This window comes from Triticum urartu, chromosome 7 (genome assembly GCF_003073215.2).
Source record: "Triticum urartu cultivar G1812 chromosome 7, Tu2.1, whole genome shotgun sequence".
NCBI classification, from domain to species: Eukaryota; Viridiplantae; Streptophyta; class Magnoliopsida; order Poales; family Poaceae; genus Triticum; species Triticum urartu.
This window is the reverse complement of record NC_053028.1, coordinates 314,676,902-314,696,533: the sequence shown is the minus strand read 5'-3', so window position 1 is coordinate 314,696,533 and position 19,632 is coordinate 314,676,902. Positions and strand designations below refer to the sequence as shown.

General features: G+C 45.3%; 2 protein-coding genes and 2 pseudogenes across 2 annotated transcripts; 2 read left to right on the top strand and 2 right to left on the bottom strand.

Annotated features, from left to right (window-relative positions):
• The first annotated feature begins 511 nt into the window (after positions 1 to 511).
• Positions 512 to 8,534, top strand: LOC125519746 (dnaJ homolog subfamily B member 4). The gene is made up of 3 exons (XM_048684493.1): positions 512 to 1,139; positions 7,182 to 7,597; positions 7,761 to 8,534. Exons 1-3 carry the CDS (start codon positions 972 to 974, stop codon positions 8,215 to 8,217), a joined length of 1,041 nt encoding a protein of 346 aa, XP_048540450.1. The 5' UTR covers positions 512 to 971; the 3' UTR covers positions 8,218 to 8,534.
• A 187-nt stretch (positions 8,535 to 8,721) lies between these two features.
• On the top strand, positions 8,722 to 12,529 carry LOC125518803 (annotated as a pseudogene).
• A 730-nt stretch (positions 12,530 to 13,259) lies between these two features.
• On the bottom strand, positions 13,260 to 16,172 carry LOC125521883 (annotated as a pseudogene).
• Positions 16,173 to 16,409: 237 nt separating this feature from the next.
• Positions 16,410 to 19,632, bottom strand: LOC125521882 (NADH dehydrogenase [ubiquinone] iron-sulfur protein 6, mitochondrial; the record flags this gene model as incomplete). Its single annotated transcript, XM_048686946.1, is given in 3 exon segments — positions 16,410 to 16,744; positions 16,878 to 16,962; positions 19,487 to 19,632. Coding segments are annotated over 3 exon segments (341 nt in total), but the record flags the coding sequence as incomplete, so codon positions are not given.

The window sequence follows — 19,632 nt, the reverse complement described above, 5'->3', positions numbered from 1 at the left end:
CCAACCTGGATGTTCCAATATCACTTTTGAATCAAACTGCCTCGAAATTATCTTAGCATGCAAGAGGGAAGTGGATATTCTGAGTCCTTATTCGGCGATTTTGAGTGACTGCTTTATATTAGTTCAAAGAATCGGGTCTGTATCTTATGCTCATTGTTCAAGAGGGGCAAACCAAGTGACACACAAGTTAGCTAGATGTTGTTATGATTCTAATTCTGTAATCTCGTGGGATAATGATCCTCCACAGTTTATTCTAGCTGAACTTGTTTCTGATGTATCCCTTATTTGAGTTGAATAAAGTGTGCCACAGGTTTAAAAAAAATGGTTTTTAAAAATAGCATCCACTTAGAAGCAGCCAAACAGAGGCTTCCTAACACCCAACGAATAAACCGGAGCCAGGTGGATTGGTCTGGCCCACATGGCGGCCCCACGTGATACGCCGCCCGCGGATGGCGCGTAGCTACTTCCCGCAAGGCAAAAAAGCACGGAAAGGAAGAAGATTTGGGCGGAGAGCATCACGGCCAATAATGCCGCAACGCGTCTCCCCCCTGTCTGTCTCTTTCATCCCCCCTCTCTCTCGCTGTCGTCGTCGTCCCTTCCATCCCCGCCACCACCACCTCCTCCTCCTCCTCCTCCTCCTTCTTCCAAGATCTCCTACACCACTTTGTCTCTTCTCCTCCCTCCCCGCAAACTCCCCTTGACCCCTTCCAATTCGATCCCGTTTCGCGCTGCTGGTTTGGCCGGGTATCTTGGCTGCTTCCATCGGATTTGGATAAAACAAACACCGGAAGGGAAAGCGGGACGCTGCTATCCTCCCTCCCATTGCCGCTCCTGCTCTGAATCGTGTCCAATTCCACGCATTTTTTCCGGGCGGGTCGGGGTTCGTTGGCGCCGTGCGGATCCGTTACGGGAGGTCGTCGGCGTGCGTTCCTGTCCGTCCTTGGTTCTTCTTGGCATGAGCGTTGGGGAAGATGGGGCTGGATTACTACAGCGTGCTCAAGGTCAACCGGAGCGCCACGGAGGACGACCTCAAGAAGTCGTACCGCCGGCTGGCCATGAAGTGGCACCCCGACAAGAACCCCGGCGACAACAAGGCAGAGGCCGAGGCCAAGTTCAAGAAGATCTCCGAGGCCTACGAGGTACTGCTATTCTAATCAAAACCCATTTGCTCTCCCATTTATCCTTCTTACAAATGCCGCTTGCAACCATCATACTACTATCTGTTTCGACTGCGATCTACAAAGCGTTGCAGCCATGTCAGTTTATGGGCATTATGTGTCGTTTGTTATGTCAATCTTGACTTTTCCACACAAAAAACAAATGCTAATCTGATTGCAAGAATCCTACTTACGATAATAAAAATGCTAGCATGTCAACTGTCAAGATAATTCTGTTAGGTTGATCTCTCTCCCATTTGAACCCAACGGGTCGAACAGGCCCCTGACTCGCGCCCTGATCAGGGGCGCCCAACCAAACCATGGTTGGTGGGCCCCTGTGACCCGTATATAACAGAGGTGGGGGCCGGGGCACGACTCACGAGGTTAATCGCTGCCACAATCCCCACCTACAATCCCTACCGATCTAGGGTTAGCGCAGTGCTCACGGGAAGCTCCTCCACCGCCGCCCTCGTCTGGATAAGCAGAAGGTAGGTCTACCGGAGAATCTAACCTATCCGATCCAAAGCGATCTAACAATGGTATCAGCCAGATCGGGTTAGACTTTTTCGGTTGAAAAGAAATCACAGAAAGAAATCCCTCCCCCAAAGAACCCTAGCAGGGCAGAGTAAAGAAAAAAAATAAGTAAACCGGAGCATGGCCTCGGCCTCGCCGGCAAAGAGCGCCGCCGTACGGCCGCGCCTGTTCCTCTCGATCCCCACACGCATCGGCAAGCCGAGGTGCGGGGACGAAGAACCACCCCGTGAGGGGCAAAGTACACCGCAGCCAAACCGCTCGACGGCGGCGCGCTCACCGCAAGGGGGACGTGCAGCCGGCGAGGGGGATGGCCACGACGTCGCATCGGAATCTTGCCGGATCTCTCTCTCTCTGTGTGTTCTTGTAAACGGTGGCAGAGAAGAAGAAAAGAAAAAAAGGGAAAGGCCGCGCGGGGCGGCGCGGTGGTTTTCATGCCGTTGCCGGCGGCCGGGGCGAAGCTCCTCCACCGGTGCCGTCGCGCGTAGTGGAGCAGAGGAGGGCTCAACCCCGCCTCTCTCTTTGTTACAGGAGGGTTCAGGGAGGAACAGAGGGCGGAGTGAAAAGGAGGCCCGCGCAGCGCGGTGGCCGGTCGACGCCGTCGTCGGCGCCCTGGGCGCGGCGCGGTGCCACGGCGAGCGGCACAGTAACGAAGGGCGAGAGAGAGAGATTGAAGAGAGAACAGAATGGGGGTGCTAGGTTTCGGGTCGGGGGACTCTGTCCCGTTTTTGTTCGAGTGCAAAGCGCGCCAAACCGTCCGATCAAATCCGACGTCGCAGATTGAAACCCTAGCGTAGAAGCGGGCCAGCTGGGCCGCCGGGGAGGTGAGGCCACAGCCGCGCGCTGGACCGGGCTGTTTTCGGCCAGGTGCGACGCGCGGAGCGCGCACGAGCAGGCCACGGGCCTGCTGCAATATATATATATATATATATATATATATATAGTTTTCTGTCCAGTTTTTTTGGGCAGATTTACAAAAGCTTTTCTATACAAATTTTTCCAACGAAGATTCTGTTTAGAAAATAGAAAAGAAAAAAAAGTAAACAGGAAAAGTTCTGAAAATGAAAATAGAAAATTTTCATAAAAAGAAAAGTTCATGAATTTTATACAGAAAATTAAAAAGTTCATGAATTTTTTATTCATGTTTTTTCCTGCGTAAATAATTAATAGTGCTCTTTTACAAAGAAAATAAAAGTTTAGATATAATTATATTTAAAGAGCATATTAAAGTAATTATTGAAATGAAATGACTATGTTATTTTTATGACCAACGTTGTTAATAACATGATCATGTTTTATTATTGAAAATAAAAGTACTCTTTTAAAAGTGAATAGAACTAGAGTAAAAGATTAAATTGTTGCTTCTCTAAATGCATTTTTGAACCAACCGGTTACAATTCCTTAGAGAATAAAATAGTACAGGATTGTTTTTCAAATAGAATATTGTAAAGTTTCCGCTGCAAAGTAAAAGGTTTATCCTCCAATTAAATTGGAACCAACGGGAAAATTTAATTGAAAGAAATGCTCTTAGCAATGTTTTTTCCATGTGGGTGAAATAAGATGCAGATAGTTTCTGCTATGACAAAAGAAAGATATTTGTTTTAAAGTTAAAATATGGTATTGTTATTTTCTGACCAACGTTGATGATAATAGTGCTATAATTCTATGAGTCTTATGTTCAAAGTTTAAATCTCTGATAAATTTTGTATCAAAGTGGTCAATTTTTAGAGAATAGATAAAGATCAAGAAGTGCTCTTGAACTAGAGAAATGTATATTTCTTATTCCCGCTGCAATAAAGTTGATGATGATGATTAATTCTTAGCAAAGTTGTTTAATAGAAATACTATCATCACATTGTTTATGAGCTATATGCATTATTTCCATTTCCGCCCAATGGTGATATGGAATTAATGTAGAAGGATGATGTTTATTCTAATTCTGCCACAACGGTGTTTTAGAATACAAAAGAAAGTTTCAAAAGTTTAATTTGCATTTTTTTAACCAGACCAACGTAGGGTTATTTTTATGCCCATTATTGTTGATTATTGGCTAAGTTTTCTCAGACTAAAAGTTTTCCATGCTTCCATTCTGGGTACTTGTGACCCGAAAGATGACCAAGAAAGGTCATAACGTGAGGGAGTATGTTCTCTCTAAAGAATGGCATCAAAAGAAAAGAGATAGATCATTGAGAGTCTTGGTTGATGAATGTCTTTCATGTACTCTCTATGAAGAAGATTTTTCAGTCAACATGATTTGAAATGAAACAAGCAACATGCGTGTTTAATTTGACCAACGTCGGATCAAGCATGTGTGTCAAAGAGCATTTGGATTTATTACTAAATTTGATGATTGAATATGCAGTCATAAGAGCCAATTCTGGCATTTATATTCCCTTACAGGGAATTACCCGCATGGCGGGAAAAAGATGATTTATGATAAAACCTGCATGACGGGAAAAGTCTGGGAAAATACCTGCGTAACGGGGTAAAGTTGACATAATATTATGTCAAAAATCCCGTATGGCGGGAGAAATTCTGGCAAGAGAAAGACATGATAACTCATGTGCTTTTAATGTATCCCACTCTAGGAGAAAAGCATGGAGTAGCTGAAAGGTGCAGCCGTACACTTATGGATATGGTGCGCAGCATGATGAGTTATTCCAACTTGCTATTGGGATTATGGATGGAGGCACTTGAAACCTCCATTCACATTCTTAATACGGTACCAAGCAAGTCGGTGCCCAAAACACCGTGCGAGCTATGGACAGGAAGGGTGCCCTCCCTACAACACTTCAGGGTGTGGGGGTGCCCTGCTGAGGCCAAAATGTTTAATCCAAACATTGCAAAGTTAGATTCCAAAACAGTGAGTTGTCAATTCATTGGCTATCCAGACAGATCAAAGGGTTTTCGTTTCTACTATCCAGACATATATACAAAGTTTGTAGAAACAAGACATGCAGTCTTCTTAAAGGACGAAATGATGAGGGGGAGCTTGGTAGCTCGAAAAATTGATCTTGAGGAGAAGAGGGTGCATGCACCTAGATTCAGGAGCCATTTTTCTCACTATTAGTTGCAACTCCACCCATGACAACTATGGGGGTAGACCCGGAACCTGTCCGTCAGGAGCTGATTGAACCTGTTGTTGAGCATGAAAGGGAGGTGCAATAGCAAATTTTAGAAGAAGTGCTAGAAGTTGAGGCACAGAATGTGCCAGAAACTGAGGCCCTTAGAAGTTCGAACAGAAAAAGATCCCACCTCATATGAAGAAGCCATGAGTTCATCGAAGTGGATGAAGGCAATGGAAGACGAGATGAAATCGATGAGTTCCAAAGATGTTTGGGACTTATAGGAAATTCTTAAAGGAGCCAAAACAGTAGGCTGTAAATGGGTCTACAAAATTAAGTATGACTCTAAAGGGAATATAGAAAAGTATAAAGCACGGCTCGTGGCAAAAGGATTTACACAAAGAGAAGGGATAGATTACAATGAGACATTTTCTCCAGTCTCATGTAAGGATTCCTTCAGAATCATAATGGCATTAGTTGCTCATTTTGATTTAGAGTTACATCAAATGGATGTTAAGACGGCATTTCTGAATGGTGATTTAAAAGAAAAGGTCTACATGAAACAACCCAAGGGTTTTATCATGGAAGGCAAGGAAAATATGGGATGCCGCCTGAAGAAATCCATTTATGGATTAAGACAAGCCTCTCGGCAGTGGTATCTAAAGTTTAATCAAATGATTAAAAGTTTTGGATTTAAAGAAAATATTGAGGATAATTGCATTTATGCAAAGTTTAAAAATGGGAAATATATTTTCCTAATCTTGTATGTGGATGATATCCTGCTTGCTAGTAGTGATGTTAGTCTACTACAAGAAACAAAGAAATACTTATCCTCAAATTTTGACATAACAGACCTTGGTGAAGCATCATATGCTTTGGGCATAGAAATTCACTGAGATAGGAACAATGGAGTCTTAGGACTATCGCAGAAAGCATATTTAGAAAAGGTTCTTAAAAAGTATAATATGCATGCGAGTAAAGCCACACCTGCTCCTATAGTCAAGGGCGATAGTTTTGGGAAATTCCAATGTCCCAAGAACCAGTATGAGATCGATCAAATGAAAGCTGTACCATATGCTTCGGCAGTTGGCAGCTTACAGTATGCACAAGTGTGCACTCGCCCTGACTTAGCTTTTATCACCGCGGTACTCGGTAGATATCAAGAGAATACAGGCATGGAGCACTGGAAGATGGTAAAGAAAGCATTGCGTTATGCGCAAGGCACGAAGGACTACATGCTAATATACAGGAGAAGTGATTCCCTAGAGATAAAAGGGTATTCAGACGCAGATTTTGCGGGGGACAGAGATGATAGAAAATCCACGTCAGGATACGTCTTCACTCTCGCTGGGGGAGCTATTTCGTGGAAAAGCTCCAAGCAGTCGATAGTTGCATCATCCATGATGTATGCAGAATTTATAGCATGCTTCGAAGCCACGGGGCAGGCGATATGGCTAAAGAAATTTGTACCCGACTTGAAAGTGGTAGATTGTATTCACAAACCACTAAAGATGTACTGCGACAACCAACCCGCGGTATTCTATGCTCACAACAACAAGTCGAGTAATGCTGCCAAAACAATAGAGATAAGGTATTATGTTGTGAAAGATAAAATCCAGGATCAAACTATAAGTCTCGAGCATATAAGGACAAAGGATATACTTGCGGATCCGCTAACGAAAGGCTTACCACCCAATGTGTTCAAGGAACACTTAGCCGGCATGGGTTTAAGGGAAAGCCTTATGATTCCTGGATAGGCCCAAAAGGAACAGAATTTGTTTCTGAACATAACGTATGTTGTAGCTGTATGATTCTATCGGCAATTAAGCTGTGACGATGAAACATGCTCTATGTACCAATATGTGATGAAACAAATAAACTAGAAAGTATAGAGTTAAAAGTAAAGTTGAGATCAAGGGGGAGAATGTTAGGTTGATCTCTAACCCAACGGGTCGAACGGGCCCCTGACTCGCGCCCTGATCGGGGGCGCCCAACCAAACCATGGTTGGTGGGCCCCTGTGACCCGCGCTATATAACAGAGGTGGGGGCCGGGGCACGACTCACGAGGTTAATCGCTGCCACAATCCCCACCTACAATCCCTACCGATCTAGGGTTAGTGCGGTGCTCACGGGAAGCTCCTCCACCTCCGCCCTCGTCTGGACAAGCAGAAGGTAGGTCTACCGGAGAATCTAACCTATCCGATCCAAAGCGATCTAACAAATTCTACTCAAATCGCAGGATTTTATGACCAATATTAATCTTGATTTTTGCACACACAAATATACTACTCCTATATTATGCCTGCCTTCTAATCTGTTTGCAAGAATTTTATGATTAAAATGTTTACATGCTTTATGGTGATGCTTCAATGTAATGCTTGCGCAGATTGCTGGATTTCTTTTATGATCAACATCTACTGCCTTTCAGGTTCTGAGTGATCCGCAGAAGAGGACAGTATATGATCAATATGGGGAGGAGGGCCTGAAGACCTCCGCGGACGCCGGTAGCTCGTCGTCATCTATGAATGGCTCCACCAACCACCGCTTCAATCCTCGGAATGCCGAGGACGTCTTTGCTGAGTTCTTCGGCAGCAGCAAGCCTTTTGAGGGGATGGGGCGAGCCAAGTCGATGAGGTTCCAGACAGAAGGCGCCGGCACCTTTGGTGGGTTCGGTGGTGGCACCGAGAGCAAATTCAGATTATACAATGATCCTGTCGGCGCCAGCTCTAGCCAGCCCCGGAAGCCACCGCCCGTGGAGACGAAGCTTACCTGCACGCTTCCAGAGCTATACTCTGGTTCGACACGCAAGATGAAGATATCCAGGAACATTGTCAAGTCTAATGGGTAATCGGACTGATTCCCTGTGATATTTCCATGAATTTCTATCCTGCATTCCAAACTGGCCCCATACTGGAGTCAGATGGAGATGTCAAGAACATGATGGCTGATGCATATCCATTTCATTTCTCCCATATGACCTTTTTCTTACCTGCTCATTTTTGAACAGGCAACTGGGCACTGAATCGGAGATTCTGACAATCGATATAAAACCCGGATGGAAGAAAGGGACCAAGATCACATTTCCGGACAAGGGCAATGAGCAGCCGAACCAGCTTGCCGCCGATCTCGTCTTCGTCATCGACGAGAAGCCTCATGATGAGTACACGAGGGAAGGCAACGACCTGCTGATCTACCAGAAGATCGACCTGGTGGATGCATTGGCAGGAACCACAGTGAATCTGAAGACCCTTGACGGGCGTGACCTGGTGATCAAGCTGACAGACGTGGTAACACCGGGATATGAGCTTGCAATCGCCAAGGAGGGGATGCCTATTGTGAAAGAAAATGGGAGGAGAGGCAATCTGAGAATCAGGTTCGATGTTGATTTCCCGAAGAGGCTGTCATCGGAGCAGCGGCATAATATTAGGAAGGTTCTTGGAGGGGGAGGGCAGCCTCAGCAGTAATGATGACGTTCCGGAAGCAAATTCAGCTCTCCCATAGTTGTCCATGAAATGCAGACTAATTCAGATGATCTTCTTTGGTTGGCTTGTATGTCTAGTTACTTTTGGTTTGCGGGCACTTGTTCCTGATCTGCTCCTTTGTTGAAGAAATAGCGATAGTAATTGTTGACTACTCCATACAGATTACGGTGTAATGTTAATTTGTTCACTTATTGAGTCACATATTTCAATAGTCCTTGAAAATTGTACAAATTCCAATCTTCTCCTTCCTTTGTGAATTATCATGTGTTGCAAGTAAAAGAGTGAAAGCATTTTTTTCAGTTCTAATGTGTTTTGTGAATTATTATGTAGTTTGATGAACAATGCCAAATTTACCATGATTGGCATGGCAGGATTGGAGTCTTCTAGTTCATGCAAGGAGAAACTTGATAGGTTTGATGAGGTGTAATCGTATATACTGTACCCCCCCCCCTAAATAATATGATAATGACAAGCAATTCACAAAAGATGCAGTCGCTCGTTATGATGCCTAAGAAGATCGCCATCAGCACTGAAGTTGTATCCTGTGGGAATAATAAAAAGGCAAAGTTGATTTTTAACTCAAAAGAAGAAAAAACCGTTGGGACTCCATATCTGTATGTATCCGTAAATAGCAATGGCCATGCTTGAATTGTGGCCTCATCGCTCTGAAAAGGAAACCGTTGCATTTTGCGGCTCCGTTTCCACGTGGTAACGGCGGTGATGAAGCCAGCGGAGGAGGAAAGGGAAAGCCAGGAGCCGCCGGCGACGGTTGGCATCGTCACCGGGGAAACAGCGGCCTGTCGCTGTCAGGGTGTACGCCGACGGCATCAACGATCTCTTCCACTTCGGCCATGCTCGCGCGCTCGAACAGGCCAAGAAATCGTGAGAGCTCTCCTCCCCTTCCTGCTTTCACAGTTGCAAACCTCCTTCGGTTCTGAATTATGATGTCCTTGTTTGCAACTCTTGTCTCTGTCCTACGCAGTGGTACAAGGGCAAGACCGTCATGACCGATGACCGAGGAGGAGCGCTACGAATCGCTTCGTCATTGCAAGCATGCATCTCACATTTTTTTTGGGGGGGGGGGGGGGGGCTCAAAATCTCGTCCTTTTTAGCAATGCAATGCAATTTTTCTCTTTACATTATGCTATGAATCTCATTGAAGGTGGGTCGACCAAGTCATACCTGATGCTCCCTGGGTTATCAACCAGGAGTTCCTCGGCAAGCACTGCATCGGCTACATCGCGCACGACGCGCTTCCGTCAGTATATACTTATTTATATGTAACAAATACCACCTATCCACTTTGCATACTTCCAAATCATCTACTCCCTCTGTTGCTAAATACTATAAGTCTTTCTAGAGATATCAATGCGCACTACATACGGAGCAAAATGGAGTGAATTGCGAAAAACCACTACATTGAAGCGTAGGTTTGCAGGAAAGACTCTTCTACGAATTTGTGCCAGAAAACACTGATTTAGTCCTAATCTTTTGCAAAAAACACTGATCAACCGTTTTATGCATTTTAACCTTGATTATGACATGTGGGGCCATGGTATTTTTGCATAGTCACCATTCGGGTAAAAGTACAAAACGCAATCAGCTCCTCGTCGCCGGCCTGCAGCAGAGGCATCGGCGCTCATGGTCCTCGTCGCCAGCCATGGCCACACCGTCCAGAGGGGGGGAAGGCCAACTCCACCGCACGACCCTAAATCTATACCCATTTTGTCCGGATTTTGTCCGTATGGGGTAGAAATAGGGAGAACAAACGCCGGACAGAGGCCGCACAAACTCGCTGCACGCAGCGCTACTACCCCATTTTCACCCCATACGTCGTGGTCGTGGATGCACGTGGTGGGTCAGGTACAGAAAAGGAGAGAGTGACATGTGGGGTCGAGGCGGACACAGACGGACGACAAGGACGCGAAGACGTCCGCTTTCTGTTCGCTTTGGCCCCAAACCGAGAGCAACTTTGGTCTGAAAATGGGGCAAAAGCGGACACGGGCCGGACAAAACGTCCGTATGCTCCCATGTGCTGGGTCGTTTGATTTGTCCGTTTTACCCCAAACGGACACAAACGGACGATTTGGGGTAGAAATGGGTCACGCGGTGGAGTTGGCCGAAGAGGTTGGCTCGTCGCCGTTGGCTGGTGGTGCCGCATGTGGTGGGACGAGCACCAGAGGACGAGGCGGTGGCTGGTTCATGCACGCGGCAGCGCTGCTGGCTTGGAGTCGCCATGCGCTTGGTACCGTCGGCCACCGCGCGCTCACCGTTGAGGTCGCTGCTTGCTGCAGCTTGCGCGCCGCCGTCGCTGCTTGTGCCGAGCTGCGCGGCACTGCTAGTGCTTGCTTCCCTGGGAGGTCCGGGTCAAGGGCGCCGCCGCCGCTGCTTCCTCTGCTGGGAGGGCGGGGTCAAGCATGCCGCCGCTTGTGCCCGAGCTGTGCGTCGTCGGCGCCGCTTGCTCCGTCGGGAGGCAGGGGTCGCGCCCGAGCTGCCTGCCGCCGCTTGCTGCGCTTGCACCCGAGCTGCACGTCGGGGTCGTAGCCGGGAAGGGAGGTGGCGGCGCTGGGAGGGCGGGGGCGCGCCGGGAGGGAGATGGCGGCGCTGGGAGGCGGGGGCGCGTCGGGAGGGAGGTGGCGGCGCTGGGAGGCGGGGGCGCGCCGGAGGGAGGTGGAGAAGCAGGGAGAGGGTAGTTTTTTAGGGGAGAATTTTTTAGAGAGGGGAGAATATTTTGGCAAAAAGACCGTTAGGCACATCAGCAAATGGTGGGCTTCATCTATCATAATCGACATCAAATGGGCTAAAGCCATCAACTAGTGTTTTCTGTAAAAGATTAGAACAAGAATCAGTGTTTTCGGGCACAAATTCGTAGAAGAGTCTTTTCTGCAAACCTACGCTTTAATGTGGTGATTTTTTGCAATTCACTCAGCAAAATGAGTTAATCTACACTCTAAAACATGATTATATACATCCGTACGTGGTCTTTATTGGAATCTTTAAAAAGACATATATTTAGGAACGGAGCTAGTAGTATGAAGCACGCTTTGACGCATGCAAGAGGAAGAAGAATTATAGTTCCATCCATTCCATGCAGTATGTGTTTGTAACCATTTGATCAGTTTGTGTAACTAACTTCATGTGCTTTGTTCCAAGTATGCAGACACTAGGAGCTGCCAATGATGTCTACGAATTTGTTAGAATATCCAAATCTCCTCATTCTCATGACCTTATATATAAACTGGGAATGTCTGATTTGTGTGCTGTTTGTGCAGGTCAAGTCCATTGGGAGGTTCAAGGAGACCAAGCGCACGGATGGCATCTCGACATCGGACATCATCAAGAGGATCTTGAAGGACTACAACCAGTACATCATGCGGAATCTCACCCGGGGTTACTCCCGAAAAGACCTCGGTGTGAGCTATGTCAAGGTGCCTGTCCATTCCAGTCCCTCAATAACTTCTCAAAAAGACAAGGAACAAAATCAAGCACTTCCCTTTTACTGTAATAATGTGACCAGGAGAAGCAATTGAGAGTGAACATGGGCATTACCAAGCTAAAAGAGAAGGTCAAGGAGCATCAAGAGAAGGTGATCGATCCAACCTATTCCTCCGTTTCAAAATAGATGACTCAACTAAAATTAGTACAAAAGTCGAGTCATCTATTTTGGAACGGAGGGAGTACTTGACAAAGCACACCCAATCTGGGACACTAGTCTTCACGTGATTTTATGGCATTGACTTTTTGACATATGCAGTTTCACAGCGCCGCAAAGATAGCTGGGAAGCAATCCTGTGGAGTGTATGGAGAATACTGACCGTTGGATCGTCGGGTTTCTTGAGAAGTTTGAGGAAGGTTGCCACATGATGGTAATCAATCCTCGAGTAACTTATCCGCAGTTTGTCAGCACACTATTACTTTGCGATCATGAATTGTATTCGGTTTGTTCATTTGACAGGAAACTGCGATTAAAGATCGAATTCAGGAGGGGCTCAAGAGGCAAGCCAAGTCGGAGTCAAACCTTTCTGGATCAGACTCAGATTCACGAAGATGTTTTGCATTCCTGTAGTGTGTAGTACAATGAGATTAGAATGCTGTTATAGCCTTGTCGGAGATCTATTTAGAGTAGGGGATTGTGTACTATTTAGAACAAAAATATTTCAGGTGATTGATTAATCTTGTTCGATACACAGTTGCTCATTTTGGACCTTACATCCTAGATGAATTGCTCGGATAAACTTGGATTTGCACGACATGTTCTTCATCTTATGAATATGTTTTGTCAACCTATGTGCTATTGCTAACAACCACCAGTTGTAATCTTCCTCTTTTTCTTTCATTTATCAAGATAGAAGGATAAAATTTTCAGTTAGTACTGGATACTAATTGAGAAGACACCATTCATTTTTATAGTTTCTTCAGATTTAGATAAGCTAGAACTAGCCTATTTTCTGAATCCATGGTAATATATATTTTTACCTGAAGATTGAAGTCGGTGCACCAGGTGCAGGAATAAAGAACTTAATTTCAAACCTGCCGATTGAGTAATCTGTTTCTTCAGAGATGTTCTTTCAGGAAACAAATCTGATATTAATATTTATAAAAAACAGTACATATTTATCAGATACAAATGAAAAACAAAAGAGGTCCTAAATGCTTTCATCTTTGACCGGAGAACCTGCATAAGCCTGAACTGTCTAACACGCTTCACCGTTCGCACATCGGCAGGAGACACGCTGCAAGTTTTGGAGGCATGGGATCTGGTACCACCATTCTGTTTCGGAGATGTTGAATCAAATAGTACTTGTTATCTTGATTCACATTTCTACTATGAGATTAAATCAATTTCCACTGTATGTCTGAATATGCAAGAATTCAGCAGAGGCAGTTCACCCACATTCACCGTCAACTTTGTGTTTTACATCAGAATGCTTGCTGTTGAGGAGACAGTTGCCTTGAATGATTTCATAGTCTCATTGCTAGGCTTCACCTGTGCCCTCGAAAATACACGCATACCCTCTGCAAAATAGTAGGAGTAAATTTTAAGGATGTCACTAAGCCATGCAGGAAAGTTGTATGGTTTCAATAATTGTGTGTGTAATAGTTTGAGAAAAAACACAGCAAAAGCTGATCATTCTAGTAGTTGCACAAGATTAGGAAGTAAGGAAGCATCCAAATATAATTTTATCTTATTGTTCTTCCTTCTATCACGAAGTCACTAACATGAATGAATGCAAGTCATGCAAACTAGACTCCGATTTTGGAGCTTCGTCACAACCAAGCAAGTTCACAAGAGCAATAGTAGTAACAACCAGGCCAAAATATTTTATGGCAACAGAAGTGTTGACAGAAATGAGGAGATGAAATGTGCATCAACCTCAAGCACCCAAATGCTTATAAGATATTCTGCCGTGAACAATACAAATCCAATTAGATAAAGTACCTGCATTGCTCCAAAACAGACAAGAATTAAGGCCCACGGCAAGTTACATCACTGAAGTTGTGTTCATAGTTAACCATAATAATGTAATGCAGACGAACGTACCCCGACAAACATATCCGTGTTTAAAACCTCGATAGCCACAAGAATTCCCCTGATTTCAGGTAAAGAAACAGTACTGAACTATTGCAGTTGGAAACTTAACAAGAAAACAGCACTGTGGTTATTAGACTTACGTAAGAGTTTTCCCCATGAATATTATCGGCGGAGCAATTGCAGCAATAACACAAAACCCAACATGCACCTGGCACATATCAAGCCGTCATTATGCTCATCTTACGTTACGGATGAAAGATGAATATCGAGAAAAATGCAATAGAATCAAATGTTTAGATTATTAGCATACGGACAGCTAAGTGCATAAAACTACCGAGTAGAAGACGAAAAACTGGGCAAATGTCACCACGCTATCAGTTCTGGCTTACAAAACAAGAGAATCCAGTTAGCAAATTTTCATTTGCACAGAGCATTGTCTGAACAATTATTTACTTCGAGCTGGTAGTTAAAAAAGAAACCTCATGGCCTGGTACAGAGGCCTGTACCATAGGATGTATGAAAGAGGACATCCAAATGCAGCATAGATGATGGCAAGGAGAAAAAGAACAATATCTGCCATAAAAAGGATAAGAAAAAGATGCACACTGAAAAAAAAATGTTCGTGAGGCAAAATATTAGCACCTTCCCCGTGAATTGATTCAACTAAGACAGCAAATACATTCCAACTGAGACATACAACAATTCCTGCAAAAAGAGCAGCCGATGAACAAGTTCATCGTGAAGACTATCAGCAATAAATCCCAAGTAATTGGAGAAAACTGTTGGAAGGTGAAGTACCTAGCCAACTAGCAAATGCTGAATATTGCAACTGGTGAGCATGGGTTGGTATTTCATTGGCTATGTCATGATGTATGACAGGGAAGAATGGTGGCCAATTTTTCACTTCGATGGTGACACCAGTTGCACAAACAGATGTGTTTTTCAAAATGCGGTCAAAACATTAAACCATGACGGAGATGTAATGGTGATCTAGTAGAACTACCTCTGTTCATTGCATTCTCCCTCTATATGATATCCTGCAAAGAATGTGACACTTCTGAGAGAATTTTTAAGAGTCACTTTTGAGCAAATTGGTTAGCTTCACATGATAGTTTCTTTTTAAAATATTCATCTACAGAAATGAACACTATAGGATTTGTAAGTGAAAAAGGTGATCGAACCCGCTCCCTCCTCTTCAAATCCTCCTCCCATGATAAGAGCTCTTGCTCCCGCTTCTTCGGATCCTGCATGAATTGGACTTATCATCAACTGTACCAAAAAAACTATATTATCATGTTATATGGACAACGAGTCAATAGTATATATGTACATATAATGGGATGTCGATGGTGGCGTCATGCTTGCCACTGCCTCCAAAGCCCGCTGGGATCCATGATTTCTTTGCTGGAGCTGGTGCTGATAATTTCCAATTCTGAAAAACGCCGCAAATGAGCAAATGATATCATCTTGATACTTGAATAAATTCTTAGAAAGTGATATACTGAAATAACACCCTGCTTAGACTCAGGCCGCATACTGAACTAATGTACACTACTTCGGGTAAAATAAATAAATTAGTACACATAAGAAATTATCAAATCAGATACGACCAATGGAAATTCAAGATATAAGAGTTGAATGTTGCGACTAAAATTTCAACCTATCCACCAAAAGAAACCCTGAAGCCAGACCATAAGCAGAACTTGTCATCATAGATCACAGGATAAATCTTCCTCTCTCTTTTTTTAGAAGATAATCTTCCTAACTAGGGCATTTTGATCTAGAGCAAGTTCTTGATTTGGGGTGAGAATGTAGGATGAACTGCGCATACAATTCAGAGGCTTATATTAAAAAATCAATTGTGAGAGACAAAATACAATATCATTGGAAAAGGCACGGATTTTCTGAACCAAAGTTGATCTGGACATGAAAACTCGAATGTTTGCAATGGGAAATGTCTCATCAAAACCTGAACAAGACCAAGAAACATGGGAAGTCAGGAATACCGCGGTAGGATTGACATTCTCGTCTTCGAGCGGATAGGTGCTAGGAGACATTGAGAAGATCCCTAAGGCATGAATAAATCCCTGCGTTGTTTGCCTTTGGGATGGGCCACAATCTATTCTAAGTTGTGCATGACCAGTCAAAGGTTATTTCCAGTTAATGGTGGCCGTTGGCACCTTGGCACCTTGGCACCGGTCAATACTTTCCAATCTTGCCCCTAGGCCTGGCGTGCTTCACATATTTTCCTTCTTTTACCCTTCAATGTGGCAAATGCATGAATTGCAGAAGAAACTAATTCACACAGAATTCAGGAAAATCCAGCGTTCCGATTCCAGATCGGTGGTTGGTTTTGTCCTTCTAGGCAGTTTATGGCATGCACGTCACAGGCAGCAAGGGGTTAAAAAAGGCCTTTTGTTCTTCCTATATCCGCAACTAACATATGATTTCCCATAAACATTGGTCAAGACAACGCAAAGGAACATCATACGGAGAAAGAGAAATGATCTCGATGACCAGCACAAAGGAACATCATACGGAAAAAGGGAATTGATTTCAATGGCCAAATGTTCACTAAGCAGCTTCTAAAATCAATTTCATGTTCCTTCCCTCTCAACCCTTTTATCCAGAGTGCAGGGAGTTTGATACGGAAAGTGCGTTAATTCAGGAAATGCCGACAAATGTCAGCTATAGAAAATCAATTCGAAGTTAATGCAACATTATTATGTCACAAAAAGTAGGATGACAGTCAAAGACAATATTTTGCCATCAAGCGCAATACACAGTACATTGGCATACATTGTGAACCCAATGAGCATGCAGCAACTCCAAATTCTGCTGTGGTAAAGGATGGTATCTTCTCTACTTAGTGATGGTGGTCTTGAACATAGCGAAGGCCGCAGTATTTGCACACAGCAGGTGCATCCAGATCAAGGCATATGTACTCAATTGGATGGCCAAGGGCAGGGTTTTTATCTGTAATCCAAATGGAAACAGTCAGCTTTGCAGAAAATGCATGATCATGAGTATATCAGCATTCGCAAGCAACAGTGTGGCCAAAGCATGATGGTGACAATGTGTAAAGGTGGGAAGTGTTTGATTGATTTACCCCCTTCACATGCGGCAATTCGCCCTTCAACCTTGATTGGTGGCACCTCATTGATAAGTTCCATTGGAGATTTCTTGCTTGTGTCCTGCAATAAATAAAATGAAAGATTTTTTTATAAATAGTGATGACACAAGTCAGAAAAAATCACCCAATGCAACCAATAGACCTCATATGTCAGCTAATTATGCTACTTAAGGTGTGAATATCACATGACAAACTCCTTAAAACTGCTCTATCATGGCCTGGAACTTTTCCTGACTAACTGGTAGAAGGGAGAACTAGAGATGTGACAGTTAAACATCTGTAGGTCATGAAACGAAATCAAGCAATACACATCTCTTGGGAAGAACCTATCAATGGTCTGTCATGCTTCAGCCAAAGCTAAGGACACAAACTAGAAAGATACACAAGATAACAATGTATAGAAATAGTACAACAGGATGAGCTTGCATATTATGAAATAAGCAAAAGGATCAGAAGATCTCATCAAGCAAAGGACTACAAAAGCTTAACCAGGGATAATTTCAGTCCATAAACGTTAAACCCACTGAACCTTCATTCATTTAAACTTCTTGTCGATTTCACAAGATCATCAGATATATTGATAGCTACTCACAAAATGTCGATTTCACAAGATCAGAAGCACGCCGCCCTGGAGCGTCACACTGCACAGCCACCGCCACGCCTTGGCAGGACCTGCGCTTCATCACGGCGCTGTGCTGGGCACGGCTGCGGTGGCTGGATGAGGTGGTTTCCTGCGGCGGCGGCTCCTTCGACGTGGGGCAACTCTGTGCAGCGCGGCTGCTCCTCCGTGATGCAGCGTGGGTCCTGCCAAGGCGTGGCAGTGGCTGTGCAGTGCGACGCTCCACGGCGGCGTGCCTCTCGTTCGCCATGCCAGCGGTGGCAGCAAGGCGAAAGGCTCCGGTGGGCCTGGATCTGGGAGGTCCTCCACCAAATCTGGGTTTTGTCGGTCCTGTATGGCCGATGGGCCTGGGTTGGGCTCATCTGATGGGTCGATGCAGATGGCAGGGATGGCAAGTGGCAGTTTGGTGGTCTGGCCGTTCTGTGCGGGCAGAGGGTCTGGCAGCGCCGAGCAAAAGCTTAGCTTCTGGTTGTTGGCCAAGGCAGGCGTTGCCTTCTTCTTCAAGACATTGTTGAGACGCGGTGCAGGCTCTCCATCCAGACCACTCCAGGGGAAACCCTAGATCTGCTCGTGATCGGACGATAGTGGCATCAAAGCGTCATGCTGCCCCTTGGGGGCATCGTTCTTGGGGTGGTGACCGGCTGGAGGGACCAGTGGTTGCATGAGGATGGTGGGGTCGTCGCAGTGGTCGCCGCGGTGACCGGTGGAAGATGGCAGTGTTGGTGACAAGGCTTTTGTGGCAACGATGATGAGGGTGAGAGATGTCGGGGTCGTGGCAATGGCTGCGGTAGTCGGCTCTTCTCCGGCGTGTTCATGAGTTTGCCTCGGATTGTCTGTCACTCTGAAGTCAGAGCTGCGGCGGCGGGGTGCATGTGGCAACGATGATGGGTGGCAGGTGGTCTGTTCGGCGATCTTCTCTAGCACCAGCCTAGCACATTTCTCCTTCATAGCTCTCCGTCGGAATCGGAGCTGTGTTGTCCTCATCGCAGGTTGCTGGGTGATTGGCAGGATCTTCATGTGGCTTCGCACTGCCTCTATGGTGTGGCTTGGCTCGGTGGTCGTCTGCGGTGAAGTCGGAGTCGCTTCTCAAAGAGTGGGTATGATTATATCATGTGCCAGGGGAGAAGTGATGACGATGACACCTCCGCGCTACCTCGACTAGGCTTCCTTCGCAGCGGCGTGTGTGGGTTATCTTATGTGTGCCGCTCAGCGGATTGTAACGGTTTTCACCCGGTTTTCCATTAATTAACCGTGCAGTTCTCTTCTTCTTAATTAATGGATGAGGCAAATCTTTTGCCTCCGTTTCAAAAAAGAAAAAACTCACAAAATGTTGGTCTCATCAACTTGCTCATGTGTTTAGCTGTAGCAGCAGATTGTTTACATGACTCTGCTACCTCATAACTGAAGGATGGGTCAACCAGAGGAATTGGTACAGTTGAACGTGCAGATTCATAGCTTTCAGTTGTAAGCATTCATAGGTGCATCACCGTTCCTAACACTGTCAGCAAATTTATGACAAGGGTGGGGAGTTCCAAACTGATCACATGATTAGTATCTGAAAATGAAATGGACCAAATAGATATATCCACTCATAACATGTGCTATCAACGAGCTTACACTTATCATAGCAAGCCGAAAGATGAGAGTGATCTAAGACATCCAGATCTACCAACAAAACAGCTGAAGCCATTAGACACACACCTAGCATCAAGCAGCCCAAAAGTGTCTCAAAGGAACACAGATTGACCTAAGCTAAATGGGGAATCCAAAATTAATCATGCAACTACGCACCTAAACAAGGGACACACGCTATACCGATGGCAAAAATCGCACGCTGGACACGAAAAGGCGCGACCTTTCGCACCCGATTGGGTGGATCGTACGAGAAATGAGGTAACTTCTAGAGGCCTGGGAATCTGATCCAACCGGATCGGAATCTAGAGAGCGGAGACGAGGGGATGGGTACCTGCATCCATTTGGCGGTGTGGCTTCCAACGACGGCCGCGGCGCCGACTGCCTTCTCCGTGGCGAGGCCCCGCGCCGCGCCAGCGCGGCGGGTGCCGGTTAGGGTTCTGAGGAGCGTCGGGAGCAGCCTCCTCGTTGCGGTCGCCA